Raw genomic sequence first — 22,992 nt, 5'->3', positions numbered from 1 at the left:
TTCTACCTAAGCAATTTGAGCAGATTGTTGTCGCTAGTAAGATAGTTGCAAGGAAGCATCCAATTAACAAATGGAAGCTAGCTATACAGAAACATTAGTTGGATTATCCATTTGAAACAAATCTCCTATTGCTATCACATAAGGGACTATAGGTACCCAGAAAGACTGTTATTGCCATGTCTGATTGTATCTAGATCTAATGCTGTATGTATAGTTTGGCCTTATGAGATTGCAATCCAAACTTTGGTGTGCAAGTGTATTTTAGGATCTTTCACTTATATGTGGAAGCAGATTGTTGAAAAGTCCATGTAAACGTTGATTCAGAGTTGACAGTGTGCCAAGAGACTGCTAGTAAAATATTTACTGATAACTTTGAGATGGAAATATGTCTTCCTTATTGAGCTATAACTTCAGTTTGGAAGATACTTGGAGGAGGAACATATTTATATTAATCTCTCTATAGACTATGGAACCACATTTACTCTTGTGGCTATTTTCTTTTAGGAATTTTGTTCATGCCTGTCACAGCTGTTTAAAAAAAAAAAAAACCAAACCAAACAAAAAACCCAAAAAACCAAACACAGCAAAAGTGTGATTGCTGTGCTATCATCTTCAAATCTTCAACTGCACATAGCTTTAAATATTTTGTAGTTGTATGAAGGCCTTGTGGTATTTCAGGCCACCATAGGAACAAAATATTTTTTCCTGTTTCTTTGTTTAAGATAAAAACCACATTGCAATCTGAAATCTAATAAAGGAAAGAGACACAAATGATAAGCAGTTTTTCATCAGAGAGATTGTAAAGACTGAATGTTGGCTGTTATTAAAGTTGGATAATGCTATAAAAGAGATTAAGTTGTAAACAATTGCTTGTGAAAAGTAGTGGGATTTTTGTTTGCTTAGGTTTTTTTTTTTTTACATTTTCTAATCCTGTCTTTCTAAAAGGAGTAAGAATTCCTTTTCTGCTTGAGTTTTGCTTTAAAGCCTTGGTCTTCCTCTTTAATACTAGTACTTTGACTGCTATTTTTCATTTATATTTATGCACATGATGATCTTCCAAAGTATCAAACTCTCCACCTTTCTGTATTCAAATGATCATTTCTTTAACTTGTCAAATTGAGTCTGAAGGATGAATGAATTCTACTTAAGTAGAAATGGTCTCAGCACTTAAAATTTTCAGTGGGAATCTTTTAAAATGAGAAGTGGAGTGAAAAGGCAGTATATGAATTTCAAGTAGAAAACAGGGCAGAGCTATCCTAACAAACATAGTCCCATTGAATCAGCTCACACAAAAACAGGTGATGTGACAAAGAGCAGGTTTTTTGTCAAAGTGGTAACAATCTTAAAAACAAAAAGAGTGAATTTCCATGGCCTGAAATGAATAAACCTACAGCAGGGATCTCAGGCATTTATGGAAGAGTAAGTTGTGGGACATTAGTACCAAGGGACTCACATGGTACAATCAGCTGTTACAAGCTGCTTTCTAAATGCAGTTGGAAGAGGTAATACTTATGTCAAGGGGGCCATGGATCATTTTATTGTAATGAGGAGATACTGGAGAGCAAGGTTTTGGTCTTCAGTTGTGTAAGGGCTTTTGAGATGTTTGTGCTCAGAATGGTTGAGTGTGTACAGTAAAATCCAGTGATCAAGAAGGTATAGTGAGTGTTTCTTGCACCAAAACTGAAACTTTGGAGGGAAGGACATGAAGTTTGGTAAAAGTCTGCATGTTTTAGAGTATGGTGGCACCATGATGTCTGAACATATGCCAATGTCATTATATTGAATCAAATTATTTCTTTTTAGAACCATTATAGAGTGACATTGCATTGGAAAAGTAGTAGATACAAGTCAGCCTTTGCTAAACTCAGAGTAGCAGCATGCTACTCTGTGCATCACTTCATTGATACACTCAGCCAGTGAAGTGCTGTGTGATACGAGGGAAAGCTATTGTATCAGAGCACAGTTTCCCATTTTCATATTTGCTGTGTTCATGAAAGAAACTCATTCTAACATTACAGGAGAATGTGGTAGTGATCCAACAAGTTTTTCTGTCTCTGGGCAATCTTATGCATCAGTGGTATTATGCCATCGTGTATTGACAAGGAATTTCAAAACTCTTGTGAGATCAGTTGAACATTTCATATGTGGTAACAACTAAGACTTCAGTATAGCCTGTCATTTAAGACTGTGATTTTTATTCTTAATAATGCTCTGAAATATTCTGAGGTATCGGTCTCATATCTATGATGAGAAAAAGAGATATGTTCATTTTCAAAGTTCATGTCAAAGAATTATGCGCTTTGTCTAGAGAAAATGTTGCCTACCATGAGTTGCCTCTTTAAAAATAATAATCTGGGCTTGGTTTTGGAGTTTTCAGTGTGGTGTGGGGTGTTTTGTTTTTTTGTTGTTTTGGTTTTTTTTAATAAGTGCCTTTTTAACCATGTAATAGGTAGGTTTTGTGCTTTAAGAGAAAAGAGCATTTATTGGAAAAACCTTCATTTGATGGGTGGTGAGCTCTTTTTTATTTTCTTCTGGCATTGATTGGTCTGTTGTCAATACACATCTTTGTGGAGCTTTCTCATAGAAAGTGACACAAAAAGAACAGCAATATTTGTGTAGGTATGCTGCATGGGGGCATTCAGCTGAATCGATTTGATCATTTCATATATTGCAGTACTCAGACTTCCAAGTTGCTCAAGGTGAACCCAGAGGACTTCAGTCACTATATATGGTTAATAACAGGTGAACTCACAACTTTAGAGTTCAGAGAGATGTAGGAAACATATGCAATTGCTAAAGTATTTTTACTGAAAGGCTTCATTCAAACAGCAAACTAGCACATACTTGGCTGTTTTGCTTTATTGAACAGGTTGCATTATGAACCCTTTTCATTTGGACTTCCTTGCTGCTGTTGTCCCAGAATAGCTACAGTCACAAATATCTAGGCTGGCTGGCGTTTTGTGGTCATTACTTAAAAAAATTGACAGTAACTGATTTTGTTCAATGTGAGGATGTGAGAAATAAAATAGCTGTGGGAACTAAATGCCAGATTCCCTTGCTGAGTTCATTGGAGCTTCCAGTGAATACTTAACTGGGACTTCTGACAGAAACTGTGTCATGCTCTTACCTTGCCAAGATTAAAAATTGATAGTGTTTTCAAAAACAACTGAGTTTTGTAATGTTCTGATTGCATTTCTGAAAGCGAAGTGAAAAGAAATTATAAATGACTGACTGAAGGAATGTAAACAGAACAACAGCTTATCTGCTTGTTTGGTGCGTAAAATCCATGTTCACTTTAGGGATGTCTTGGGTAATCAAACATTCCTGCATTATCAGTGAGGGGATGCTGAGGACACGTTGTACGGAGGCAGAAAAGATAGAATAAAAGCCTCTCTCTAGCGCCACCCCCCCCCGCCCCCCCATGAGGAACAGGGACTGTAGCGCTGAATTGCGTGGCACAGGGTCATAGAGAAAAATTAGTCTTTGCCCTGCTTTTAAAGGGAACATACCTCCTAGGGAATCTATCTGAAGTATGAGTAAACTAGCTGATTAGTGCTTAGTTCAGCATCTGATGCTATGGTAATATTAAATAAATGAATATGGTTGCACAGAGCTCTTAAGTTTATTTTTTATTTATTTATTTATTTTATTCCAAAAAAGTGTGTGACTGTGTGTGTTGCATCTACAGATAAAAGATACTGGCTGGTTTAGCAGCTCGACCCTAGAGGATGAGCTCTGGCCCTCCCAGGACAAGCAGGCCAAGCAAACACTTCAGACTGAAATACCAATATTTGGGGTTTTCTTTGTGCCACAGGTGTAAGAAGTAGGCAGGAACCAAGATCCGAGCAGGCGATTTTCTCATCATACTGTGTTTGTGTGCAAAGCAGTCCTAAAAACTGTTTCCCTCATCAGTCTGCCAAATAGGCCAGGTGTTATAAATGAGGCATCCTGACAGTTTCACTTTTAGAGGCTTCTGGATCTTGATGGATTCTTTCTTGGTGCTGAGCTTTTCAAGTACTGATGACTGTTTTCTCCTCATCTCTATATTTGAAGGTGGAATGCAGGGGCTGTCCATCTTTAAACCTTCCCTCCAGAACATCTCTTATCACAAACAGCAACTTTTTTTTTTTTTTCCCTTACACTGGCACATTAATTGACTCATGACAAAGTGTAAGTTACAGCACTCATTAGACTATGTTGGTGTTTGTTGGAAGCATAGTGTATGTAGTCATATCAAGAATATAATTTTAATTTTTTTTTCCATGTTAAATGAATTAGCAGAGAGATTTATTTATGTCTGTTAAGTCAAAAAGGTCTTTAGAACTATCTGAAGTGGTTAGGAAAGATAAAAAATACAGTCATCATAAAAACTTTTTTCCTGCTTCTCATCAGTGGCAGCATGGACTTGCTGGGATTTCAGCATTAAAAAATTAAGTGGAAAAAAAAAAGAAATGTTTGCAGACTTATCCTGAGATTTTGAATCCTCACCTCTGTTCTGTGCATTTACATAATAAAGGTTTAGAAGATGCCATCGTTAGCATGTTTTATGTACCCTCTAAAATAACGTCAAAACATTTTAAATGAAAATGAGTTACATATGTTTAAAATGTATGGAAATGCTTAACATACATCAGTGTCCTGTGGTGAACCTAATGCGTGCAACAATATTTAAAGATTAACTCAAATTCAAACTTTGCTGTATACTAAGAGCAATATATTGAGAGATGCTATTTGCTAAGTGATCTTTTAGTTAAAATTATGGAGCAAAAATCTGGGGAAGTGTTAGCCACCTAGAAGCTTCACATGCATGTGCTATCTTTTATAAATCATTAACTTAGATGACTAGTTACTTTGTAGTTACAACAACACCTCTACATTTTTAATAGCGTTATCTTATCCCTGTGTAAGGCTCTGCATTTCTAGGAGTCACAGGACACTTGGAAAACTTAATACAGTATTTACCACTGAAGCTATCATGGAAGCTTAAACATCTTTAGGATCAAGTATCATACCACACAGACAGGACAGAAAAAAAGCTGTATATGATTAAAACTGTGGAACTGCTAAAAGTTCCAGCAGAGCCTGGGTTTTCCACAGAGAATGTCTGAAACTTGGCTTAGTTTTGAAAAACGCTCCTTAGAGCGTCAGATGACACTGAAGGATAACATTTATTTCTGGAGTGTGAGGGGAAAAAACGAAAGGAAAGCCTGATTAAAGATAAAAGCATATGTCCTTTCCCCCTCCTTTCCTTTCCATTTACTGTGGAAATCAGAAACATGAAAAAGTAATGCAGTCAAATTCATTGGCATCTTGCTTTTCAAAGAAGTGTTATGTCATTAGAAATACATTACTTAATTGGTGTCAGTAGTGATAATAATAACTAACAATGACTTAATTAAATTCTTAATTCTTTGGTTGATGGATTTGTGTAAGTTGAAGCTGTTTAAATGTTTTCTTTTTGTTTCATGCGTGGGGAGGGGAATGTAGATGCCACACATTCAAAACACAGAGGAAAAAGTACTTTTGGCTAAATAAGCAAGCAGTCAGCTAACCATTGTCAGACCAATTTACTTTGTGCTTTTTGTTTTTATATATGGTTTCACAAATCATTTCAATGTCTTTAAATGATGAACTGAATACTTACTTTTAGGAGGTACTTTAATATAAGGTACCACTGAGTACCTCAGCTTTTCTAGAAAGCTGCCTTTAAGCAAAGCAGAATAGCATATAGTTGGCAGAATGAGGAGGCTGTGATACTGCCCCTGTGCAATGTGTAGTCTTCAATACTTCCAGCTTTTGTCTTAGATGAATACGTGTATTCTTAGTATTTCAAATAATTGTATTTTGTTTTCAAAAGACTGAAGGGAGCACTGGAAATAATTGGTAAAGCCTTAGTAGTCACTGAAGAACTGGGTTAAAGTGCCAAACATACAATTAGATTTGGGACCCAAACTAACTTGTCCTTTGGCTACTTTGAGAAATTAGCTGGAGATAAAGGTGGACTTTGGTGGTGCTGAAGTAACTCCACAAATAACTGTGGGGTTGGGGCATAGTTCCCCTGCAGGGCACTGCCTGCCCTGGAGCAAAGGGCTTGCGCTGTTTGGCTGGTAAATCGGAGAGCGTACTGCCTCTTCCTGGCAGTCTATGCAACCTTGGAAACAAGGGAGGCAGCTAGCGTGTTATTTACTGCCCCAACACAAGTTAACCCCAGCTTACCCCCTTGCCTACTTGTTGCACTGTTTGTGACCTCTTACTACGGTCACAGGAAGGAGTTGGACTCGGAGTAACAGGCTTGGGGCTTCTGCAGAGCTACGCGGTGCTGTGTGGCCCCGTTGTAGCAATCTGTGGTCTCAGAGGCACAGCCACTGAAGTGAGTAGTCCTAATTATTCTGGTTTTCTTTAAATGAAGTGGTATGGGAACAGTGATGTAAAGATGGTTTCTCTATGGGACTTTCTAGATATGTATATATATGCTTCACTCTTCTTAGGTAAAGGAAAACAGAATTTTACAAGACCTGAAAGAGAAAATTATCTCAAAGAACAAATGCCTAGCACTACCTAAATGCCTGGTTAATCAGTTCCCAGCCTTGAATTCAAAAAGATGGTGGAAGTCAAAATGACCTCAAGGGAAGCTAAGATCCGCTGAAGTCTCACAAGTTTCAGATGTTTGATTTTTTTTTTTTTTTTTGAAGGCAAACTAAATACTATGGTAATTAGTCATTCTTGACTTCCCAGTCCAAATGATCTGTGTGCCCTTTTAGATAGGGAAGCAGGATTCAGTCTTGGACACAAATGCAAAGCAAAACTCTGATTCATCATCTAGATTCAGAATGAGACAACATAGTTTGTTTTAACACTACTCTTTAAATTTTATACACTAGAGTTTCTCCTTACCTAGTCATCCTCTTAATCTCTTTGTGTTATTAGTTGTTTTTTCTGGGTTTCGGTGGGGTTTTTTGGGGGGGCAGGAGGGAGACTGGGGATAAGGGATTGCATTGGGAAGTGGCTTGCTTGCAGATCCCAACTGGTATGACTTGCTTGGCATTTGATTCATATTTTCTTTACATGCACAGTTGGTATTTGAGAGATGTGTGGTAATTGCTGGCATAATAAACAAAAGATGAAGCACTCTATCTACTGAAAGAGCGTACTGCGTATATTGATTGGGGATTTAATAAAGCTGCTTCCTATCAGCTGTCATCAAACTGACCCAGTGAGGACTTGTTAAAGAATTTTGTAGAGAAGCTGAGGAGGAAGTGGCAGGAACCAAACTGTACTGTGCTCGCTCTCCTTCCTACATGTTTGAAATGTACTTTACCTTCAAACAGTGACAGTATCAGCTAAGACATCGGTGTAACTGAGCCTTCTTATTTTTGTAAAGGAATTCATTTTAATATATACTCTTTACATTGTCCTTTCCATCAAATTTAATTTCTGACAAGTGTGAGCATGCTTGTCTTATGCTGATACTTTTTTTTCTGTCTACTTTCTTTCTCTCTCTCTTTTGTCTCTCTTTTTTGGTTCGTTGTGTCCGCTGATGGGTGGATTACTCATAGAACATTCTCCACTATAATTTATGTTTATCTGAAAATAGGAACTGCAGTTCTTCAGTAATAACAAGCTCCTCTATCTAAACAGTCTCTATTTCATTTCACTGCCTTCATTTTCTTCATGTCTTGTCATTTTTTTCATTTGCTGCTGCTGTTAATCTGACATCCTTTGCTCCAAAAAAAAAAAAAAAAATGTGTTTTATTTACAGGGCACAGCATTTGGAAGTGCTCCTGTACCTTCTCGCAGGCAATTATGTGAGTCTCTTAAATTCCGCTCTGTGTTGTAAAGATGACTATGTGTTCATGTGCTGTAGCATGGCATGCCAATATAGACTTAATGCCCTGAGGTCAATATTCAACCGCTGGTGTTGTATATTGCCTGTAACGTGTTTGTAGCTAACAGCTTCTATTGACCCCTTCTTTATTTCTTTGTTGTGTTTTGTTCAACACATCATAAATTGGGGCTGCGCTGTGCACTATAGAGTTGCAAGAAGGAAAGAAAATACCATAATGACTCAAAGTCTGGAGGGGAACAAGAATAATATCCTCAGATCATGTGTTCAACATATTAAAGGGTAATTGTTAAAACTAAAGAATCTCTCATTCCTGTTCTCCAAATTAATCTCTTCATAGTGCAAACAATAAAGAATCTGGATCTCAAAAAATTAAGAAATGGAAAATCTAACAATATGGTCTAATGCAGATGTTACTGAGACCTGTTGTGTTTCTTGTAAGAAATTTGCCTTCTAATTAATTTGAAAAGTCCATCCCTTGAGTTGAGGAGGAAAGGGAACTTTTATAGAGGGATCCCATTAATTTTTTTCCGTGAATCCATTGGAAATATTTCCAATGGATAATATTTCTTCTAAATTAAAGTAAAATTCCCCCTGTTGTCCATGCAAACCCCCAAGAAATCACAAACACAATGGGCTATATTTTTAAAAAAAAAGAAGAAAAAGGCTTACATTCTAATTCAAGATGATCTCTCTGCTGCTTTAACAGTGTGCGTGTGTGAGTGTGTATATTGAATACATAGATTCGCAGAATACCATCAGACTTTGAGATAAGGACTTTCTTACATTCCTTGAGTCTACTTCTGTCTCTCTCCTCCTACTTTGAGTTAAATGTCCATCCTAAAGACATTGGTGTCTTCCATATGCATATAATAAGCTACAGCCATGCACTGCATTATTATAATTACTATGCACTGCATCACACCGCTGAATGTCAAATAGATTCATTATAATATAACATTACAGGCTTTTTCATAAAATACAGTGCAGTTTGAACTATGCTTCATTGTTGGCAGTCTTGAAACGTGTTGCTTGCATAAATTCACCAATGCTGCTCTTGTGTATCCATAGGAAAACATACAGCATTTGTCTATGAGTGTGGGTCTTGCAAAAGTAACAAAAAATATGATCTGTATATGACTGTCCTTTCTTTTGTGCAATTATCTAAGATGTTCCTATTCTACTGGGTGTATCTAAGGGGAGAAAAAAATATCAAGATGAAACACTCTTCATGAAATATAATTGTGCTGCTATTACGGTTATTTAAGGTATAGTGGAAAGAATTAGTATTCCTATTGAATCCTTCAGAAAAACAATGCTGAAGTTATTTTTATCCAGTATGTGTGATACTTAGCAGTCTGCTAAAATGAAAATTCAAATTGCTGTCTGGCTTACTTTCATTTAAATTATTCCTGCTACTGGTCTACATGATTTAACAACATCAGGGAAGATTTTAGAAGTACAACGACATGACAACATGCTTTAAACATGCTTAGTTATAAATAATTAGAAGTGTGCATGGCATCGCTGTTGACATCTTCCTTCCTTGTATAGACCTCCTGTTTGAGATGAATGATGAAGTGTCACATGATGAAGTGTCACATAATGAAGTGTCTGGGATTTGAACATAAGGGAAGGTGTGGGAAGGGCAGAAAATGTTTTATCTGGCAAGGAGACAGGATAAAATTTGTGTACCTAAACGAAGATGCAGAACTGTGAAGTAAACAGAGGAATGGATAATAATTGGGTTAAATATGTGGATGAATAGATTGGAAGAAGTGGGCGGAATCTCCATGATTAGCTGATGAAAGAACAGTAAAACTACCATCACTGAAATGGTCAGATGGGAGAAGTAGGTTTAAAACTGCATATATAGAATGTGTCAGTGGCTTAACTGTGAAGCAGAAGCAAAAGAAACACATAAATAAGGGAATCTGTAACATTGGGGGGAGGGAGAAGGGGAAAAAAAATAATTCAGCCAGCTGTTTTCTGCTTTTATGCATACTGAGAGGCAAAGATTATATGGAACTATGAATATGTTGTGCCAAATTTCTAATAGGAAGCTAAAATTAGAGCTTGAACTTCCTAAGCTTATCTTCTAATCATTGGTGGTAACTTTTCTGGTCCTAGCAAAGCATTGAACATTCTTATTGTTCACATACAAAAATGGGAAATGAGGATGTCTGGGAATCCAGAGCAGGAATGCTACTGGATAAATGCTGTGTCCTGTCACACAGAAACTGAAAGGCAGGCTATGTTTTCTTCCAATTGATGTTACCAGTGATCCTAGATTAACGCTGCTGCAGTGGCAGCAAGTAGAAGAGGCAACATTGATTTGATCTGAGTTCACACAAGATGATTTAGACCACTGGGGACTTGTGGCTGCTTCACCTCCAGAGTGAGCAGGGTAGGCTTGGTGGTCGTGTTCTGAGTCACCAGGACGTCATGCACCTCTGGGCATCCGAAGGGGTCACAGGCATTGAGTGGCATCTGCCATTTTGTCCTGTAGCCCAGGGTCCAGAGAAGCTGCTGGTAAAATGTGGCAGAGTAATGACTGGTTGAGACTAAGATGCTGTTTATATAACTTTTTAAAATAACAATCTTCTACTGATGGGGCACTTTAACACTCTGGCTATAAACTATGAGATACTGAGTACAAGAACAAGTAATAAATCCCAATATGGGAGCTAAGACTCCTTTCCACAAGATAAAAACTTGCCTTTTGAAATGGAATAAGTTGCAACTTCGTTTCTGTCTTACAATGAAGACGCCAACAGAAGTGGGAATAAAGGAACATACAATCCAAACTGACGATGAATATGAGATCATCTGTAATTAGCAGCAAAATAAGATGCAAAGACAGAGGACAAACTGAATGGGGAGTCCAAAATGAATATAGATGTCATCAGAAGTCCATAATCATAGCTATACGACCCAGCTTTGTTTATTGGAGTACTGCTGACCTAAAAGCAAAATACAGATTTACAAAATACAGTTATGACTAAATAAAATGTTATATCAAAACAAAATGCAGCTCCAGATTTTTGGGCAGAATTGTAATATAATTGCCCTAGAGAGAGAAGAACCATCATATTTTTTTCCTGTCATTTGTCCATTACATGGAGCAAAAGCACAAATGCACCAGTGAAATTTGTATCCTCTGCAATGTAAACTGCCAGAATATTTTATTTGCACATTACATGAAGAAGAGTAAACCCCACAATTCTGAAAATACACATATTCATTGCAAGATTTCCTTTAAACTGGACTTTTGTCCTGCAAAAATACAGGGGTTTAAGTTTATACCTTCTGTTAAACCATTGAAGTAAGCTAATGGGCCTTGCACCAGACGACAAAAGTTTAATTTTTTTGTGTCTGTGGTACTTTTAATCATGACTTTATTCCAAACATTTTCCTTGTTTAACCTGAAATGTTCTCAAACTATAAGATATTGCTAATTGAAGGTGACAGTGGGCAGTACTTTTTAAGAAAATGTATTATCATTTACATGTAATTTGGCAAATGAAAAATGCTTACCAGTTTTGATTAGCACTACTTAGAAGAAGAAATCAATGAGAAGAAATATCATAGAAAGAGCATTGCTATAATAGATGTTCCTGAAACACAGTAGAATCTCAAAAAAAAAAAAAAAAAATCAATACAGTTATGTGGTACCTGACAATCAACTTTACAGACAGAACAAATTGGATCAGACACTTGAAATAGCCATATTAAATCCAAAGAATTTCATACCATCTAATGATAAGAAAAGTGCCAAAATCTAACACAGTTAAACTAGCCTGTAGGCAAGGGATTTCATACAATGAAGAATTTGCTGTTAAAAATAAACCAACCCAACATCAAAATGAAAGGAAGTGAAATCCTTAGTTTTTTGATAAATGGCATTGTAATGTTTCTCATAACCAAAGTTTAATTACTTGGGGCAAACATAAATACTTCAGAGTTCTAAATTCAGCTGTAGTGACTTTTTTAAGGCATAAATTACAGTAGAAAATATGTAGAATGGAAATTACAAGAGTTAAATTCCCAGCATAGTTCAAATGATACAGCAGTCTTAAAGAAGTACTTGCACACTGTCGAGATATTTCAAAGGAGTGGATGGCTTCTTTGGTCAACCAGAGGGAGAAAACAAGGAAGGCAGATAGAATGCTGAGAGATTAACTGTTTTCTTGAATCATGGTGCATTGTGGAGGAAGAAACCTTTTTCATGGGAGTGTTTTTCTAATATAGAGAAAAACCTAAGGTGGTAAAGGTAAATGTGTAAGTAAGTGACAAATGAAAAGATTTAAAATATCTTCTTTCAGAATTTCAAAGAAATTTAGAAATGAGTAGGCTAACCTACTAATAAAAACAGATTCTCTTAGGAAAAAGTACTGGCAGTCATTTTCTTGCAGAGTTGATCAAAATATATGGAGTCAAGAGATGTAAATAGTAGTTTGGTTAAAATAATGCCTAAAAAACTTATTAAAAATACCTACATGTTTGTAAAGTCCATCTATGGTATTTTATGCAAAGGTTTATCTATCAGAATGCTTTTCTGTTTATGATAAAAATTGTGAGCATATAAAAATTAATTGGTGTATTTTGAGCTTTATAAGGAAGTTTTACCCTCACAGAAGGGTGCAAAACTCTCCCCCGAACCATAGGCCAGATACGAGTTCTGCAGAGTGAACATCTGACTAAGAAAATGCTAAATGTCTTAATCTCACACAGGGTCACCAACTTCAGTGATGGGTCTCAAAGTCTATAGTAAGGCTGGTATCAGTTGTTTGATGAGTTTCAGCTTGAAATGATGCAAATACCTATTTCATCTTTCAGAATAATGGCAAAGATATTTGCATAGTAAAATTTACAACAACATTATTCAGGTTAGTCAACCTAACTAGGCTGGGGACTTCAGGAGAACTGAAGGGGTTTTACCTGGCATGTGCAGCAGGATGGCAGATTATTGAGAAAAGCACTGTATATAATTAGGTGATGAAAAAGGTAAAGAATTAACCTTTGAAGATGAAAATATTTTGTGTATGTCACAGAATATACAATTTCAGTCAGCTCTAGATAAAGGTGTGTACACAGTAATACCTTGTGTAGGAGAGTTGCAACAATAGCTTTGCTTCATTCCTCGAGGGTGGAAAGTCTGGAAGAATGCTTGAAGTCTTCAGCTGTTCAGATGTTCTCTTTGCCATGATTCCTTCCAAACTTGATGGCAAGTATTCTGCCACCTGGGTGCTACCGTCACTGATTCATTGGGCTTCTCTAAGCTGTACAGATGGGAAATCCCCAACCTTCACGCAAACTTCAGCTGTCAAAGACTGTGTCTGCCTTACTGTAGCATAACAGAGGCTGATCTAGTGCGTGAAGTGGCTGGGGCTGATGCAAAGGAGGAAAAGTTGTCTTTGTCTATCATTTCAGACTAAAAAAATTACAGTTGTGCACCAATGAATCCAAATAACTCAGTGTCTTAACTCAGTAGGATTCTGCACGGTAAGATTTTTGTGAGTTCAGGAACCTTGGTTAGGTTCTCTCTTCAAGATTTTGACTGAAGTTATGGTTTTGTTGGAGGTAAATTATGATTTCTTAGGTTACTGATTTTCTTACAGGGGTGTTTAAGCATTTACAAGGTATGCAGAGGTGCACTTAGAACTGCTTTTGTGAGGAAAAATGCAAACCTTAATTACCGCAAAATAAATAGGTTCCTAATCCTACAGAATTTTAGGTTTATGCCAGGGTGATGTCCATAGCTTCAGTTACTGTCTGGCTGGAGTTTAGAAACATATCTGACTAGCTGTAAAAGACTTCCAATCAGATTTTAATGAAGTAATTCACTCACCAAAAATTAAGCAACAGTAATAGAAATAAATTATGTAAATAGTAATAATCCTCAGTGGCTATTGTTTCACATTTTTTGTCTCATAGTTCTTCATTATAATATTTCTAAAAATGGTCTCATCTGACAGTCACCTGCTAAATTTAATTTAAAAATTCATTAGAACATTATCCATTTAACTGAATAGGCTTTTGATCAGGTTTTTTAACTCGGTAATACATTCTTTAGTGATTTAGGCTTGTTCTATTGTAATCACAAGTTATAGTCCTATTAACTCCAGTGGATGTAAGATCATGCTCTGTTTTTACAAAATGAGAAAATATATATTCTGACAATAGTTTTATTAATATATTATTATTTTTAAGTCTTTCATTTGTGGGAGAGAATTCTAGTTCTTTTAACAGCAGCTCCTGCTTTCAGTTCTGTTTCTATGGAAACAAATGTTAGCACAGTGAAAGTTTTTAAAAAGTGATTATTTTAAAACATTGGGGACTGGAGAATTTATTTAAGCAAATTTGGAACCCACTCAAAAAACCATGGAGATTAGATATAGAACAGAAATAAAAAGTTTTAATATTATAGCTTAGTATGTGGGTTTTATTTGTCTGTGTTTCTTAATTCCATGATTGAAGAGGAAGAAAGATTTCTTCTTAAAAAAGAATTTTTATTACATTTATATCATGCTAGTACAGAACTCCCCAAAAGGGGTATTACACTGAGGGATGTGTTTCTGTACCTAGGAGCACTGAGGAATTTAGAAAACTGAATTTTTATTTTTATTTTCATCAGTTTGTGCTTGATGAAGGACAAAAGTATTTATTAGACTGGTATGTACAGTGGTACACAAAAATCTTGAAGTTTGATTTGCATACTACACCTGAATATGGAAGAAGAAATTAAAAAAACCAACCCAAAACATTGTTGCTATCTTGGCTATCTTATCCTTGAGCACAGAACAAATGCTATGGTCATAATTGTATTAAAAATAAGTTGTTTAAATAAAATAGCACTTTAAAAACTTAGTCTTTCATCATTGAAATAAATAGTCTATCAGGGTGAGATTCACCAAATTCAGACATAATCAGATTTTCTTGCCCTGCTTTGCATTCACGGACTTGATTACACCTTAATCAAGGGAGAGTAGGGTACAGAAGCCATGAGCTAAGCAATTGCTTGTTCGGTTTGTTGTTTCTGCTTTCACTGGTGTTACAGTGTGTTAAAATGAGATATATTCTTTTACACTTTTTTAAAAGTTAAAAAGTGAAAACTGAGGGAATCCACTGAAATTAGATAGGATCTTGCTAAATTAATTTTAAAGCACTGGACAATTTTAAAAATAAAGTGCTCTGCTCTGGGCTTCTTGAACTACCTCATGTAGCTGTAATTGTATGGTTTTGGAAGTTCTGTCAAGTATTTCAAAACACCTGTAAAATATAATTAATTATTATAAAAGTTTTAAAAAAATTCTGTATGAAACCCTTTAGTCTTCCAGGGTTTTTGTAAGCTGCTTCTTTTCCCATGAAAATGAGCAGAAATGGCAGCCTCCAACAGATTATTGTTTGCACCCTATATATTTTGTGTATTTCCATTAGTAGTTTCTGTGGTGACTATATCTGTGGTCACTACAAGAGGGAGGAAGGTCTGTAACACCTCTCTTGCTTTAACATCTCAGAAAAATATACATAATTGAAATTACGAATACCTATTTTCCTAAAGACTGAGCTCTGTATTTTCTACAGAAATTTGTGAAACTTTTACATGTGCTCAGGGGTTTGTCAATTCCAGATCTCTCATGCTAAAGCTTGTGTCTACAAAAAGGTGCCTTTTAACTATAGTTCCTTGAGAGTTTGTGACAACTTATTAGCTGGTTGAGAGTTAATCTTCTTGGTAGTGCCAGATGATATGGCAAGTGGAACAGGATAGAAATTACAGCTTGACAGGTACAAAATGAGCATTAAGAAGAACTTTTTACAGGGAGGTTAGTGCAGCTCTGGAACAGGTCGCTTGGGTTGTAAAATCATCCTCAAAGAGTTTCATGGTTTGGCCAGGCAGAGGTAGAGCTCACCTGGAGTTGGTGGCAGTCTCAAGCAGGGTGCAGGGCAAGGTGATCTCCAGAGGCCCCTTCCAGCCAAGGCTTCTCTGAGTCTGTAATTTGGGGAGCACTGATGGGGATGGAAGGAAGAGAAAAAAATGCAGTCCTCTGAAGCTGCATCTTTCTTTAGAGTTTATTTTCTGTTTGCAAATTCATGTGCAGTTAACCTAAGAAACTGCAGCTACTAAAAACAGTATTTTTTTTTTAAGTAATTAATGATTGGTTTCAAATTTTTCAAATGAGATTGACTTTTCAAAGTGGTGATATATTTATTTATTTATTAACCTAAAAATAAAGTTAACATGGTAAATAATTAAAGTAATATTTCATTTTAGGCCTAACAAAATATTTCTCATCTGATCTTTTTCATTCGGGCATCAAACTGAAGAGTCCCTTATTTACCTACTTTGAGTAGGAAATTGAATCTCTGATAGATTTTTATCAGGAATAAACTCAATGATTCATTTATTCTGAATAAATTACCTGTCAAAGCAAACATATTTCCTATTCGTGAATTATCTAAAAGCTGACTGATTTTTTTTTTTTTAACTATTTTGGAATTGTAATGAATTGTCAGTATACACATATGTTAGCTTATGCTTCGTCAATGCAGTAAGCTCTCTCATTCAGTACTCCCCCTTCTGACTGCTGTAATATTACTGCTGCTCCTAGACTCTTCCGTACAAAAAACCCCTTCTCTTTCTCCAGGCTACCATCTACTGCACTATAATAATAGCAATACCTATCCTCAGATTCACTATTGTTAAATATTCCTGTGAAAAACTTTTCCTACTAGCAGCTTAGTTGTTCAATTATTGCAAATATTCTGGGTTTTGTGTAATTATCAGATGTTTTTATACAGAAAGTGTCAGGAAAAGGAAGAAAAATCACTTGCAGAAAATTGATGCTTTAGCTCATTAACGGATATGGTAGGGTAGGAGAGTATATAGCAGTTCAAGATAAAGTTTCCAGTGAAAGAAACCGTGGTAGAGAAAATATGCATGAGGGTGAACTTGAACAATGAACATTATCTGGTGAGAAAATGTAAAACCTGCAGCTAAAAGGCTCTTTCGGAGGACCTGTGAGTGTCAGACACTTAACAGCTTCAGGTACTGGTTGTCTTATGGATGTTGGAACAGACATAGGCAAAGCAGTCTCGAGCAGAATTTAAACTAAAGCAAATATTTACCCATATTTTTCTGATTTAGAGTATGTGCAGTCATAAAAAAATGTTGTTTCATGATATGAGGAATTACAACATCATTATATGATGAGGACTTACAGCCTACACACTCATATTTTAGGTGTGACATTCAGCATCTACAGTTATAGAGCCTGTGCTTGCTTTTTGATTCATTATTGTGATGGATAGTGCTTTTCTCACAGATGTAGTTAAATTAAAAACTATTGTATTAATTGTTTTGGTCAGTAGTTCTGTCTTCAGGGGATAAATGAAATTTGGGACTTCTGAACATGGTTATTTAAATTACTGAATGGCTTAATAGGCAAGACAATATTAAAAAAGTTTTCAAGCCATTCCCATTAGAGTATGTTAAACACAGTGGAGAAATTCTATGAAACTACGTTTATTGGCATACTGCTGTTTATTGCATATATGACTAGAGATGCCATGACCGTGTTTTGCTTTGGCATAACTACAGATGTGTATAGGCTGATTAATGAAAGATGCCATTTGTTGCTCTTCTGATATAGCAATTAAACCATTAACAGTTTTCTGTATTGTTTTTAAATCCATTGGATAGATTTAAAAATGTTGCCTTTATTCAACTCGTACTATAGAAGGCATGATTTTTTCCCAGATTTCCCTCCTAAGATTAGGCATGTGCAACTATTGCAATTACTTTTGCATTTTATCAACAGTGAAAAAAGGCAGATTTATAGACATTTTACTTCACGTGGTTGAAAAGAGTTAACAGTTGGAATAAAAATCTTCACCATTTTTCTATGCCACACGAGCGTGCTTGTGAATGCACCCTTTGCTATTCTCTCCCTCACAGATATTACACAGTCTGTACCTTTCTAGAGAGAAACTAGAAAATTATCCACTCTTTTGTTACCTCTGTTTTTCCCTTTGTTGTTCATTTTGTCGTTTTCCCATAAAATCCATGGATTTTTATATGCTTCATGGACCACTAATTAGAATTACTTGGTTTTAATGTGACAAAGCAAGACATTGCTAATGCCTGAACTATTCATGGGTATTTATCAAGTTCACCCATAGGAACTATAAATACAAATAATGAATATATACAAATATAAATACAAATAATGAAGTATGGTTTGTTAAAAATGAACATTTGGTATCATATAATTTTAAGTAGCAATGTATATAATACTTTATATGAGCATATCAACTCAATTTATTCAAGTTAATTCCTCTTTCAGTTATTTTTCTAGTAAGCTTTCCCTCCTTTTCATCCACTCATTTCTAACATCTGGAAAGTATCTACTACTTTGCTGTTATAGAAAAGTCAATTCATTATTGTCATTTGGTCATATTGCTGAAGCTCAAACCCTCAGGAAGAGAATAAGAGGGTTTTATGTGCTTTGTTAGAGTCATCTATTGTTGGGAAATAAATATCTGCTGAATGTTTTCTGGAAGCTATTTCAAGCATTTGTTATAAGAAAATACAATAAAAGCAGTACGCGCTACAAAACCTCGTTAAGCTTTCCTATCAAGCAACAATAATTTTTACTTCCCTTCTCTTCAAAAGGATAATAATTGCCTTAGTTTTGTTGTTAAAATAGTATATTATATAAAGCTTGCTGCTTCTAAAATTTTATTTAAAAAATAATTGATATTTGTTGACATTTGCCTGCATATCTGATCTTTGGGATTTTAAAAGACCATAATTCTGAAGAAAACAGATGTAAAAATTAACATAGTAAAAATAAACTCTACCTTGTATAATAAAGGTATACTGGGATTTTATTACTTATTTTAAAATTACTGGGTTTGGCAGTGAAAAATCCTATCCTCTGTACTAACAGGACAGCTGAAGAAGCCCAGAGGTGATTCCCTAGTGGAAAGAATTGTTCTGTCTCCCCTGTGGGGTCCTGTGGTCACTGTCATTCCTCTACCACAGTCTCCTGCCAACTTTCTCGACTTAACTCTGGGAATGACTCCAGACTTGGACTGGAGAACCAGAAAGTAGAAATACTCTATGACTTGTATAGGTAATTGTGTCTCCCTCTCTTTCTCTAACAAAAAGAGGCAGTATTCCATGTTTTACAGGTAAAAACTGTAAGGAGGGTTAACAGAGACCATTATTTGTTAGGATAGTGAGTATATGCATAAATTTGGCCTTATGCTAGCATGTAATATTTTAGTCATCAGATTATCACCATTACCCCATGCTGCTTATATTTAGGATTTATTTGTAGGTTTAGTCATTGAAGTTAAGAGATCAGGCACTTAAGCTGAGGCATGACTTCAAACAAGAAAGATGCCATCATCCATGCAAACAGAAGTGTTTGGAAGACAAGCATAGGCAGGAGTCCAAAGACATGTGGTTCACTAGCTAGATACAAAAGCAATCCAGAAGTATGAATTCATGTCTTTTGGTATTCCTTCCAGGGGGGTTGAGGCTAGATCAGCTTGCAGTACTTGTGGGTTTACATACAGAACAATCCCTAGTGTTTCAGCGTCACCACGTGTCCCTGCCTGCTTCTGGGTTGTCTTTTCAGTGCAACCTGTTCTATCTTACTGTGTTGTATCTCCTATAACATCAACAATAATTTCTGATGTGAAAAGGCTTGTTATTGTATTTAGTTTATTCATGGTGTCTTTTAAAAAAAGAAATCAAAATCTGTGGAGATTGAGAAGAGAGACAATACTACTGGGGGATCAACTTGGTCTGTACTTGTCACGAGTGTTTTGTAAGCCTCACTAGCTTACAGCTTCCATCTGAATTTCCACTCTGTGAACTACTCCTTTTATAGATAAAAGATATAGAGACCTTCGGTGTGTTGTGATTTTTTTTTTTTCTTACTAGGGCTTGAGGAACACTTTTAAAGTTTGAATTTATTTGGGTTTTGGCTATCTTAGCCATGTGCAGCATATCTGCTAGCATCAGCTTTGCCTATTCACTTCTACCTGAACGAATTATAAACAGCATAATATATGCTCAGTCCTCATTGGGAAGGGTAAAGGAGTTTTCCTGTGAAGAACACACAAGTTGAGGCCAAGCAGGACTTTTTTTTGGCTTTTCTGCTGGCAGCCAGGGCCAGCCTTGAGAAAGGCTTTGTCAGGTGATGAAATCTGAGCTTGGGGTGACTCTGCATGAACCAGATCTCCTGCTTGGTAGCCCTCGACTATGGCATGTATGGTGGTGCCTGTAGACTGGATAATATTCTTGCTTACCACTGTATGGCTGTAAGTAAAATTACGGTCTAGTTGTTATTTTAGCTTCATTGACTATGTGAACCCTTTCTTGGGTAATGACGTGTGAGCATATACTGGGTTCAGTAGGAGAAAGCAGAGCTAAGGATTTCTGTTGGCCTGTTCACATCCCTTGGCTGGGAAATTTCAAAGAATGAAGTTTAATTGTACTATACAAAAGATGGTAAAGCTGGGCTGCTGTCACCTAACTATAAGCACCCGTAGTTTGTCTTTCAGCAGAGGTGATTGTTCATAAGTTAAAAATTGTATTTAGAATGTTTTATCTAACACATGCCTAACAAAAGTCTTTGGTCATTTATTCTTTGGATTACAATGGAAATAACATTCTGATGTTTTTCCATTTTTAAATACACAAAGTATTCATTTTTGTGATGCATTCTTGACTTTACAAAACAATCTAATAGTCACTTATATTAGCAAAATAAGCTGAGTTAATTAAAACAAAATAAAGCAAATGCTACTCTAGGTTGGGAACAATATGAATGTACTTTAGAACAACATGAAAGTGTATAAAAAAAGAGTGGTACCTTCTTTCTTGTTTTCTTAAATTACCTGCACTAAGACAGTAGGAAAGTGTTGCTGATTTTCATGTGAAATTGTCAACATCCTCGTGTGGTATGAATTAGTGGTACAGGTGTAATGACTAGATACTAGCAATAGCAATCACATGTTTGATTGTTTGTTTGTTTTCTACTGGTGTCCCTTGGCTCAGCCTCTCAAACATCCTATGGGAGCAGAACACAGAGACCTGGGAGGTGGGATGCTCACTTGGAGCACTGTGAGTCTTCCCTCTCAACTTCTGCATACAATATTTTAATTTTTTTTTTACTAACATGCCTTTCAGCCAGGCAGGCAGTTGTATGTGCTTAACTTTGAGTGTGAAAAGAACAAAATGAAACTCTTCCCACGTATGATGAAATGTGTCTGTGGAGCAGGGGTGGGGATGTCTCCATCCCATGGTGGATTTTGTGTTGTCTTGCCTCAGCAGTAACCACATAGCAGGAGGATCAGGCATTTAGGGGGATGTCCTGTGGCAGTGAAAAGTTTTTATTAATTTTAAAAAGGGTTATAAAAACTTGAAAGATCTCACTTCCAGCTGTCAAATTTACCAGCGAATTGCACATCCAAATGATCTGGTAAGAGCAATGGAGCTACTTCATTACTGAAAGCTTTAACAAAATGCAGTAATTTCAGTTAGATGTCCAAGTCAAATATGTGCACAAGTCTCAAAATTTAAAAAAATATTTCTCTACTCATCTTTGTGAAGTCTGTAATCTGTCTTTGGATGCAAACACAGTCTCTTATTATTTTTTTTGAGTATGATATTAAATATTATGTTTATGGTAGTATAAGCATCTCAAATATTTTTAAAGGAATTGTCAAACATAGCCACAGACTAAAATGAGAATCACATCTGGATATGCTAAAATAAATTTAAATGCAATTTCTGCAATAAGTTATATGGAATAAAACAATAGCGTGAAGAATAGCCCGCAGTATTAATTCATCTGAGAAGGAAAACTACTGAGCCTGAGTACTTCTGTGAGCCAAATGTATGTTTTATTGCCGTAAGCATAGGATGCCTCGCTACAGATTCTTCATTCACGTTTACATTGAGCTATAAAGTACAAAAGGAACCACTGCAGGAAGCAGGCTAATGATGCTATTTCCTAATAGACTTATAATGTCATGGAACAAAGATTCCCTAAAAATACTTAACTAAATAATTACAGGATGATGTGCTATATTGTTGTACTTTTTCAAGTATACTGTTTAAGCAGTTGCCCTGTTTCTGAATTAGGTGGAAAATCAAGGCAGGCAAATATGAAGTAATTCTTTATATTGCTTATTTTGTAACTAACTATTTGAAGACTGGTTTGAGGTGCGGGTTTTTTTTTCCTTTAGAAAAACAACAGGCAGAAGGCATTTTAAATACTGTAATTTATCTTTGATGGATGAAGTATTTAAAGCAGCTGAAGGCAAATAATTTGAGCATGTAGCAATTAACATTCTGCTCCCACTAAGGGATTTGCATATGCTGACCCTTACCATCCAAATGTGGCTCTTAGCAGGTATGAGGTCTAGTTTCGGCTGCAAAGGAAAAATGTTACTCTTTCCTGGGTTGATTTGATATGAAATGCCAAGAAATTCTACAAAAGCATTCCTCACACATCCAGATTTCAGTGACCAAATCTTTTGCTACAAAGGAAATCTGCAAACTTCCCTTTGGGAAGGCACAAAAACAGTCATGACCCAGTGACATGTCAAGCCTTATCCTTGGCCTAAATAATATGAACCAAATATTACATGATTTATATAAATCCTTATGATTGCTGATGATGTGGAGTTCCACCCCAGGCATGGTGTGTTTTCCCTGTTCTGGTTTGATTAATACTTGTTGGAGAAGAATCAATGGCACCAGGGGACTCTGCTGCACTTAACTGATTTCCTCAATGGCAGTACAGCTGTAGTACAAGTAGATTTTGCCAAGCATGTGGTGTGAAATGGCCATTTGGCTCCCCTGGAATCTGGATCAACATGTCAAGAAATGCAAAAGACGCGTTTGTATTCTTTTTTTACTTTTTTCTCCGCCACCCACCCCCTGCCATGGGATCCTGCAGCCATATAGTCATATTTTATGTGTGTGTGTTTTATAACACCTCGTTGAACAACATGGTCCTGGATTGCTGCTTCACAGATGTCTCCTAGGGAGAGATAAGCTGTGAACAAAGTGTGTGTGTGTGTATATATATATATGCACACTGAGGTATACAAAGCTATTTTCT

The 22,992-nt window shown here is 36.1% G+C and overlaps 1 protein-coding gene across 4 annotated transcripts in view; it reads left to right on the top strand.

The window, feature by feature from the left end:
* CCSER1 (coiled-coil serine rich protein 1) overlaps positions 1 to 22,992 on the top strand; it is a 721,701-nt gene that overhangs the window by 568,355 nt on the left and 130,354 nt on the right. Inside the window, exon 10 of one of the 4 annotated variants that reach the window (XM_075751610.1) lies at positions 7,760 to 7,805. The exons of the other annotated variants lie outside the window; for them this stretch is intronic. Coding sequence (XP_075607725.1) covers positions 7,760 to 7,805 — 46 coding nt within the window. The remainder of the gene's footprint in view (positions 1 to 7,759; positions 7,806 to 22,992) is intronic. 4 annotated transcript variants of the gene reach the window in all.

Source organism: Balearica regulorum, chromosome 4, assembly GCF_011004875.1.
Source record: "Balearica regulorum gibbericeps isolate bBalReg1 chromosome 4, bBalReg1.pri, whole genome shotgun sequence".
Classification (NCBI taxonomy): Eukaryota; Metazoa; Chordata; class Aves; order Gruiformes; family Gruidae; genus Balearica; species Balearica regulorum.
Note: the sequence above shows the minus strand (reverse complement) of the source record. Positions and strands in the feature narration are given on the sequence as shown.